Here is a 10,471-nt window from a genome sequence, read left to right on the forward strand (position 1 = left end):
AGAGAGATGAAGAGAGGATGATGGGACATTAAAGTGCAGTCTGAAACCTCTCTCTCTCTCCCTTTCCCCCTCTCGTTTTTGTCTCTCAGTGGCACTAATCCACTGGCCAAACAACACGAACTCCCACTAAATGAAAGGTCCTGATCCACAGGGGCGAGATGAGGGATAAAGCATTGTGATTAAGATTGTATTAATGGGGCCATAGGAGGCTGGAAGGCTTTAATCAGTGACTGTGCTGCCCTAATCCTTTGCCTTTAAGCTGCTGCTAACACTGTGATCCTCCCTCCTCCTGAGCCACGTCACACATACACACAATCTCACACACGAAAAAGAAGGGCCAAGGTGCCAGAGCAGGAGTCCAGTGAAACTGAGACAGAGTGAGCGAGACCCAGGGAGCAGCTGGGAAGAGAAACAAGAGAGATGGGGCCAGAGGGAAGAGAAGCTTTGGGAAAAGAAAGACAAAGAGAGGCCGAATTGAATGGGCATGAACAGGCCGAGGTGAAAGGGACAGAAGAAGAAAAAGACGGATAGTGTGGAAAAGAAAAGTTAGGAATAATTCATGCAAAATAAAGAACGCAGGTTTTCCATCTCAAACTTCTTTTCTTCATCGCCACTCAAAATAGCTGCAAGTTTTTCAAGTGCCATAAAATTAAACACTCAGAAAATATACATTTAAAAGTATATTACACAAAAACTCAGGTGGGTCCACCTTTGTCTTTATTACACCTTCCACGTTTATATTTTTTGATCTGAAAACACCAGCAGCTTCTTTGTATGATTTTCACATATTTGGGTTTTTCTGCCTTTCACTTTCCTTAACAATGTCTTCTTGACCATCCCACGTCCTTTCAGACCTCTAACGTTAAGATGGCAGTTTTACTTGATGGTGACAGTCTTGGTGGTCTGTCAAGTCTTGGATGGTTTTTAGGAGTTCCATTTTCCTTATGCATCTTGTATCTCCCAGAAATTGACCTTTGACTTTGCACAGTACTGTTAAGCACCTCCTTTGCCATTCCATCCATCCATCCATCCATTATCTGTATCCGCTTATCCAGTTCAGGTTCACAGTGAGTCCAGAGAATACACCCTGGAGGGGGCGCCAGTCCTTCACAGGGCAACACACACACACTCACACCTACGGACACTTTTGAGTCGCCAATCCACCTACCAACGTGTGTTTTTGGACTGTGGGAGGAAACTGGAGCACCCGGAGGAAACCCACGCAGACACAGAGAGAACACACCACACTCCTCGCAGACAGTCACTCAGAGGAAACCCACGCAGACACAGGGAAGACGCACCCACTCCTCACAGACAGTCACCTCCAGGTCCCTGGAGCTGTGTGACTGCGACACTACCTGCTGCGCCACCATGCCACCCTCCTTTGTCACTCCTCTAAAGCAAAACTTGAAAAAAAAAACATGCATCAGTAAAAATATCCCTTATGTGATTCTTGAAAGTATGCATTGAAATAAAGGACTACAAATGTGTGTTCCAGCTGTGCACAGCTGCAGAGTGAGGTCATTAGGAGCTGTAAGATGTATCATCTCACTCGTCAAAATTTGCACCACTAGTAATGAAAGAAACCTCTGGAAAACTTTAACAAACAGGATTGAGTCCTGAATCTCTCCCATTTGTTTTTATTTGAACAATATATAACTGTCAAACAACTCATCCTCATGAGCTCATAGCACCAGTGGAAGCCTGACTCAGGCCCAGCTCAGAGCCCAGCCAACAGTAAAACCTACAGAAGAGTCTCAGGAAGGTTTGGGGATTAAAAGAGAGGAAGGAACGAGCCGAGCAGTATGATATTGCGAGGCAAAGGTTGTGAGGCTAAGCCTGGGCCCTCAGAGCCAGGCCCGTGAGAGTGGCGGGGTGTCAGAGTTAAAGAGCTTCTAATGGGACGGGGATGCTGTCGTGTTTACCCTGGCTGCCCCCCCTCCACACGCCTACTGCATTGTGGAGGTGGCCCAGCTTTGAGTCTCCACAATGGCTGGAGAGGAGGGACAGATGGGGGTCTCTATGGAAGAAGGCACAAAAAGAAGGCAAGGTAGGAGGGCCTGGTGTGTCGTGTGAGAGAAGAGAGGCCGAGGTCTCCTCACACTGCTTGCCATGCAAAGTAATGGAGAGAAAAAGAGAAAGAGATGGAAAAGGAAAGAAAAGAGATGGCAAAAGGGGTGGGAGAGAGGTCGCAGTGGGATTTGGAGCCCTAAGTTATTGCCTGTGCTACAGACGAAATACAGTTTATGCGTATTTGAAGCAGAGCAAGCCGAGTCGGCAAAGATAAGGGAATCGTGCAGTTTAGGATCAAGGTCATGACATTAAAATCATTTATACTTAAACATGAAGTGCTTACAGTTCAGGTAATAAACTGTACCTTTAAACGCTATGTATATTATTATACACTTATCCATTTCAGGGTCGCGGTGGGTTCAGAGCCTACCCAGAATCACTGTGCGCAGGGTCCCTCACAGGGCGATACACACTCACACATTCACTCACTTTTTTGAGTCACCAATCCACCTACCAACATGTTTTTGGACCATGGGAAGAAACTGGAGCAGCCGGAGGAAACCCATGCGGACACAGGGAGAACACACCACACTCCTCACAAACAGTCACCTGAAGGAAACACACGCAGACACAGGGAGAACACACCACACTCCTCACAAACAGTCACCTGAAGGAAACCCACACAGACACAGGAAGAACACACCACACTCCTCACAAACAGTCACCTGAAGGAAACCCACGCAGACACAGGGAGAACACACCACACCCCTCGCAGACAGTCACCCGGAGGAAACCCACGCAGACACAGGGAGAACACACCACACTCCTCACAAACAGTCACCTGAAGGAAACCCACGCAGACACAGGGAGAACACACCAGACTCCTCGCAGACAGTCACTCGGAGGAAACCCACGCGGACACAGGGAGAACACACCACACTCCTCGCAGACAATCACTTGGAGGAAATCCACGCAGACACAGGGAGAACACACCACACTCCTCGCAGACAGTCACTCGGAGGAAACCCACGCGGACACAGGGAGAACACACCACACTCCTCGCAGACAGTCACTCGGAGGAAACCCACGCGGACACAGGGAGAACACACCACACTCCTCGCAGACAGTCACTCAGAGGAAACCCACGCAGACACAGAGAGAACACACCACACTCCTCACAGACAATCACCCGGAAGAAACCCACGCGGACACAGAGAGAACACACCACACTCCTCACAAAGAGTCACTCGGAGCAGGGCTTGAACATACTTCATTATTTGTTAGTTTCAAGGCAGAATTCCACATCAAATGAAGTATTTTAAAAGAAACTGTTCTAAAGTAATGACTAATGCAACACTTAAAAAAAAAACACAGAGCAGGAGCGCAGTCAGACTGCACTATTTCACACTGAGTGATGAAGTCCTCCACTAAAGCTTCCTTAGCTGAGCCACGTCAGTCCGTCAAAAGCTTTGAAAATTAATCTACACTGACGTTTGTCTGGCTATTCCGTTTTTAATCTACCCTGAAAGGTTGAGCTTAAACAGACTTTTTTTGGGTAAACATTTTAGTGCATCTTGCAGCAGGGGAGCTTAAAGACATTATCAGTGTGGTTTCAGAGCCAAAAGGAAACTACAGTGTATAGCACGCATAAATACTCGTTATATATAATGTTGTTCGGTTATGAAATCCTGTTCATGAAATGATGAAGAAATAGATTAAAAAACAGCAAAATGAACCTCACTCACTGGGGTTTGTAAATCATAGTGATTTTGCATTATTTAATTAATTCCCCATCAGATTTATTTAGGATTGATGATGGAAATAAGTCATTTCCATTGTTACAGTAGTAACAGGGCATTTTAAGCATTTAACCAATATGCACCCCTCAATAACACTCTTTAGGTCATTTTACCAAATGCTTAAATGATTCGTCCTCAGACTCTTTTCAAAATTCCACACAGCCATGTATTTATTTAAAAAGAGCTACAGCCAAAATATTACAAAATCAAGCAGGTTTTCTTTATCATTTGTTACAAAAGAGGCCCATTTGAAAGCGTTTATCTGTTTGTTTTATTCTTAAGTTACTTTACATTGTTGGATCCCACTGTGGATAAGAGGTGCATAAGGATTTATTCTGAAAACATTCATGAGAAATCTGCATGTAGCCGAACTAGGCCTATTTTTCTGTATTTCTGTACACTGCAGTGATGGAGCTAGGAAAGACAAGCTCTGCTCGTGTTGGCCCCATCTGTTCCAAACAATATGAGAAGCCCAGAGCAGAGCCCTTTAAAACGAAGACATGCAGAACGGGCTTTAGTGATGGAAGCGTTTAGGTCAGGATCAAGGCTGGGTTAGGTTAAGGACTTATGATAGGCACTTCTGAGGGGGAAATCGTCACGCCAAAAGTCAGTCTCATGCGCTGTGCCCTGCTGAGGCCAGAGTGCGTGGCCTTCATGGAGTGGCCTCCTGCGCTCTTGTGAGTTTAACCCCACACCTCCAGGTGAGGCCCTCATCATTAATTTGCTCAGCATGTAATAAGCAGTGAATGGTTTTGATTATGGGGTTGGAGCTACTCTGGGTGAAGTGCTTGTGTGTGTGTGCGCGTGCGAGAGAGAGAGAAGGGGGGTGGGGTGTTGAGTAGAAGTGAGGGAGACGAGGGAAAAGCCCCTGTGTAAGATGAGGAGCGCTGAGGGACTGGGAGGGAGGAACCGCGCTCACAGCAACAGATGGGCCCCAATGGCGCTCTCTCAGGTTGTAAACTTTCTGTTAGGAACATCTGTCCGTTTGTCCATATGCCACTCATTCGCGAGAGCTGAGACGAGTGACTAACCAGCTTCTGTGTTTAGAGCCAGCCTTCCGACACCCGTCAAACTCCAGAGTGATGAGACAGAGAGCGACGGGCTATGAGCAAAACTAGGAACAGAGCTGATTATTGTTCCCGGCTCTTTATGAGACGTGGGGAGGAAAATTAATAAACATCACTAAGGGTGGACCACTAATTGCCAATGCTAATTGCTTGATTATCATAAAGACTAAATACTGTACAAATCCCCGGCACCTGCTACAGTTGGCATTTACACACGCAGCTGGTGCACCGCAGTGTCCACGGATCAGCACTGGGCCACTTCAATTACACAAAGCAATTAAATCATAAATGTACATGCATAGAAATAATAAAAATATAATTATTATATTATAGTGAACAGAGGAGTCTTCAGCACTCTTCCTCTCCACTGTTACATCACTCCTCCCTCACTTTTTTTTTATTTGGGAAAATGTCTTATTTTTCTATTTGCTCCGTAGTGAGGGGATAAAGGAGAATTAAGCAGCTGATCGGGGCTCAGTGTCCAGAGCGCTGCATTAGACATTAATCCAGGACAGAGGAAGGGGGAGATGGGATAGTACCTCTAATCCCCCACACCGCCCCCATCCAACTCACACAAACACTTCTCTTCATCAGACCTTACAAAAGTGACATTTTTCCCCCTTCAGTTCATAACACACAGAGTTAATAAATAGGTACATGAATGCAGTTAGGCCTTAGAGAATTTTACTAAATAAAAAAAAATAGCGCATAAAATCAATGGAACATGCAACTTTGATTTGATCCAGAAGGTTCTAGAAAAACAGTTGTTCCATGATTGTGACTGAACCTAGACCAGTTTAATCCTTCTGAAAGGCAGAGATTTATGGAAACGTTTACAGCTAAGTTGTCTGATGCCGAGCGATTGTTCTATAACACTTTAAAAAATGTGGTGAGGTACATTCAGTGTGTTTTAAGGCAAAATAATCCACCCCTATATTTATTTTATTCAGCCCTAGATGTCCTTGTAATATACATTACAAGAAATATATGACATGTTTATGTTGACAGAGTAAACAACCATTTTATAAATCAGGTTTCTATCAAAAGCACGATACAGAAATGTGATACTCTAAGTTTCTCTAATACACATCCTTTCATATCAAACCACTCTGCGTGATTAGTTTATACCACTGTGGACCTATGAGGGATTTCTGGTACTAAACTGGTTGAATTCCACTCTAAGGAAAAGTCATAAAAATCAGTAACATGAGACTTATGGATTGGAAACATTTACCTGAACAAACCATCACTCTAAACAACAAACTTTGTCTTCTCCCCTTCCTCCAAAACACTAAGGGGTCTCCACAGTGACAGATGTTGCTGGGGCAACAGTTGGTATTGAGAGGGAGTGGCTTAAGGCCATCTGCCCAGGGTCAAGGTTTGGATGAGTGGGGGGTTTCAAAAAAGACAAGTGGAAAAAAAAAATAGCTGTGGCAACTTCAGCCGAAAGACTGAAACTGTGGTAAACATTTCGTGTATTCATTTGTCACGCGGCCACAGGCCTGTGCTCAGGTTTAACGGGAAGACGGAGCAAACAGTGAAAATAATGTTTTATCGGCACTTCAATATCCGTCCGCAGTTTGAACTGAAACACTGCCTCCTTGTGGTTAAGTGATAATATACACTCAAAACAAGTGCCTACCTTTTAATTCAAAATGGGGAAAATTGCTTTAAAATTATATATTTATTTATTTTACACAAATTATGGGATAAAACAAAGAAAGTTATGACGCAATATCAAAAAGAATGTGCAGATTTTTGCAGATTTTCTCAACTTCATCACGGAAATGTGCAATCTTCATGTGTGAGATTTTTCTCTGGAAAGAAAAAAAAAAATAAAAAAAATGAATATTTTAGTAAAAAAAGAAAAGCTTCCAGAAGACATCCATTTAGAGAACCCACTCCAAATTTCTAACTGCATCAAAGGAAAAACTGATAGTACTATCCCAGAAAACAAGGAACGTCCCCGGACGTTCAAAATAGGTCTAAAAGTAGTCTGTCCGTCAAGGACATATTTTAAACGTCAATGGACGTCCAAAATCCATCTTAATAAGTTAGTTAAGTGGTGACCAATTAATAACGTCAATGGACGTTCAAAATACGTCTAATAGTCGTCTTTTCAATGTCCGTGTTTGGACGTCTTTTCAACATTCATTTTCAACCTTAAGAGAATTGTTCATTAGACAGCAGTCATTACATTATTTCAACATTGAATCAATGGCTAATTGTTAACTGGGATAAAACTCAAATTACAAACAATGTTCTGTGATAATTCAAACAGTGAATAAAATGTATAAGTTTTACACCAGCCACATACAAACTACAGTTTGAGAGTTTCCTTCTCAAACATACTGTTCCACCTTAAATGATGCAGAGCTTCTGAACGTAAACAAACTAAATAAGAGTTCCCCACAATCGTAGATGTTCACTTTAAATGGTACAGATTTTCCATTCTTTCATAATGTCTTAAAGGAACACACACCAATCAGCCACAATACTTAAAAATATAACACTAATTTTCTTGTTACAGTGGCATTTGAGTGGGATCCATTAAGCAGCAAATGATCTGTAGGTTCTTGAAGTTATATTGGAACCAGGAAACATGGGTTAATATAAAGATCTGTGTGACTTTCGCAAGGGTCAAGTTGTGATGACCATACTGTTTTGCTCAGAGCACATCCAAAAGAGCAGATCTTGGTGCATTCCGAGTTGTACTAATTCCAAGAAAGGACAACAGGTAAACTATCGACAAGTGCATGGGTGCCCTTCAGGTCCAGTACTATAAAAGATTAACATTGTGTCACCTAACAACTTTCAAAACCAGCTTTAACTTTGTCAGCAATTTGCACTACAGTTATTCACTTTGCCAGCGAGTGATTTTAATTTTGTGGCTGATCAGTAAACATTCATACTTACTATGTAGTTGCAAATGCGCCCACGCTCTAGTTGGAAAAACTCAATGGCTGTGAGTTCATCCCAAGGCTTCATCTGAAGAAAGGCACAGTTTGGAGAACGCTTGGCGTGCTCAGACCTTACACAGACACAATGTAATGTAATTTAATGTGCAACGTACAACAAAATGTGTCTTCTGCATTTAATCCATCTGTGGATGTGAACACACACTACGGGTTGTGAACACACCCAGACAGAGCGGTGAGAAGCCATCACTGATGCCTGCACTGTCAGACAATTTGTCTCTGTGGTGGTACCCTCAAGGCTACACATTTGTACCTTTTTCTATTATAATTGTAGATTTTTAAGTTGTGTTGTATGTTTTTTTTTTCCTATAATCAAAACTTACAAATATTCACCTCTCCTTCTGGAGAAGAGAATGTAATGTACCTTTAGGAAACACAACTGGACTTTTAAACACTGTTGTACCTTTAGTGAACATTAATGTACCTCTAACATGCCTTTTTTTTCCCCCTGAGTGTGGCAAGCGTTTGGGAGTTCGGTGCCTTGCAAAAGGGCACTTAAGCCATGGTTGTTCCTGCCGGTCCTGGGGAGTGAACTGGCAAACTTCTGGTACCAAGCCCAGTCCTCTAACCATTAGTCCAAGGCTGCCCCCTTGGGGGTGACGTTAAGACCATGTAGAGCATGTCTAATGCACTTTCTTACTTCTGCGCCTGTAGTATTCTACAGATCTGGAGTTGGGATCTCTGGTATAATGCGCCCACGAAATCATTTAAAATACGTAAATGTTGTGTGTGCTGATTTGTAGAACCTCAAGGCCATAAATTATATACTTCTCAATATCTGGGCACTTTTTAAACCCTGTAAAAATATCAGCTGAGGCCTTACCAGAGGACTGTTCTGGTTAGCATATAACATGGAGTCTTGCAGTCACAGTTAATGAACATTTGGGGCACATATAAATATAGTAAAAGTGAGTAACATTACCAGGGAATGTCTTCAGGCTCCCAGCCTTCCAGCTCTTTGAGGCAGTAGAAACAGCAGACCACATCAGGCTCATTCTCACTGGGACAATGCACAAAACCTGCCTTGGCCATCTGAAGGCAGACAGAGTGGCATGAATCCATACAAACAATAAAAAACAATATGAATTTGGTATGAGAAAACTACACTGAATGAACATTGCTTTAACTGATATGTTGTGCTTTTTAACTCAAACAGCAGCAAAAATTAAGCAATAGTGACAGTTTTATTGTGGCAGCCACATGCAGATAATTGAATCACAGAAAAGCAGGAAGGTCAAAGGCATTTAAGACATCATTAAAACAAAGAAAAAGATTTGGGTTTCATATGTTACTGTATAAAACTGTGTTAAAAACCCAGACAATGCCACAGATATGACGAAACACTCTCACACAGGAGCACAGGGGTCTGTATTTATACTTCAGTGTAAGAGTAATGCTCTAGGATCAGAGTCGTCTCTCATTTACAAGGATCTTACTGACAGGACCAGATCCTACACCATCCATCTTACCTTTAGAAGCTTAATTCCACAGCACAGCTAAGTTACATTAGACTGTAAGTGAGCTCACTACAGGCCAGTTTCCAAAACACAGCTATGTCAAGCACATTAAGTGTATATCTGCCATCTAGAAGGAACATGTTACTAGACATAAGTACACCATTGAAGTGCCCACTAATCTGTGATCTAATAAACGCATTTTTCTCACCAGCTCAGGGGTGCACTGACAGTCCTCACGGAAAGGCCAGTCAGAGAATGTCTGTAAGCGTTTTTCGTAGCTGTACATTTGGTCAAAACACTGGAATCTTGCAGCAATTATTTCAAAATGGGACATGACTGGCGCAAACTTCCTACGAGAAGAACAGAGAACCACTCCGTCAGCAAACACGATTCCACATGGAAAAAAACAACAGGTACAACAAGGTGATTCAGTGACGTCTGATTAACCTTCACTGCCTTGTGAAGATTTTCCCAACTGCCGTTTTGGCCACTACATTTCGCGCCATTTTGTATTCACACAGATTTGCATTTAAATCAGATTTTCATTTTTTTTTCACCCCCAGAAACTGTCTACACTATTTTTCACATCGTATCAGCGGCTTAATTTCCCGTGAATGCCTCATAAAATACAAACATAATATTAAAAACTAATAAATTAACTTAATTAAAAATATAATTAACAGTAGGTTTAAAAAATATATTTTGCACATTCGTGCAAAATGGATAAATCCCTTAATCTGTTCATCATAATTACATGTTATTAAAAATACAGCATGGGTATATGAATTACTACCTGTCTCTGCTTTCACCTGCCGCCGTTTGAAAACCCTAAAAAGCCGAAATCCTGTCTGTCGCAATCCACTCATATCAAGCTGTATTTGGAACGCTGCAGTTCATTCCACGGCACTGATTGGCTCTTTCATTGATTGGCTTTCATTGATTGGCTCTTTCATTAGCCATGACACCACACGGAAATTTAAAAAAAAGTTAAAGTTTTACTGGAGGGTGTCTTAAAAGGTTTAAATCGAAACTTAGAATGAGGGACCTTTTTATTTAAGCCCAGGTTTAAGATTTATTTGTAACATTTAAAATCGGTTCCTGCAGATTTTAATTTTTAAATAAATAAATGGATATGTCAAAATTTTACTTCTCTCCTG

The 10,471-nt window shown here is 42.1% G+C and overlaps 1 protein-coding gene across 2 annotated transcripts; it reads right to left on the minus strand.

The window, feature by feature from the left end:
• Positions 1–5,897: 5,897 nt before the first annotated feature.
• birc5b (baculoviral IAP repeat containing 5b) lies at positions 5,898–10,247 on the minus strand. Of its 2 annotated transcripts, none has more exons than XM_066672976.1 (5): positions 9,762–9,897; positions 9,523–9,664; positions 8,780–8,889; positions 7,796–7,910; positions 5,898–6,696 (listed from the first exon to the last, which is right to left on the minus strand). In XM_066672976.1, exons 2-5 carry the CDS (start codon positions 9,646–9,648, stop codon positions 6,604–6,606), a joined length of 444 nt encoding a protein of 147 aa, XP_066529073.1. In that variant the 5' UTR covers positions 9,649–9,664; positions 9,762–9,897; the 3' UTR covers positions 5,898–6,603. The 2 variants fall into 2 exon arrangements, with proteins under 2 accessions (XP_066529073.1, XP_066529071.1); XM_066672974.1 differs by lacking the exon at positions 9,762–9,897 and adding an exon at positions 10,108–10,247 and having other exon boundaries at positions 5,905–6,696.
• Positions 10,248–10,471: the final 224 nt, after the last annotated feature.

This window comes from Hoplias malabaricus, chromosome 5 (assembly GCF_029633855.1).
Source record: "Hoplias malabaricus isolate fHopMal1 chromosome 5, fHopMal1.hap1, whole genome shotgun sequence".
NCBI classification, from domain to species: domain Eukaryota; kingdom Metazoa; phylum Chordata; class Actinopteri; order Characiformes; family Erythrinidae; genus Hoplias; species Hoplias malabaricus.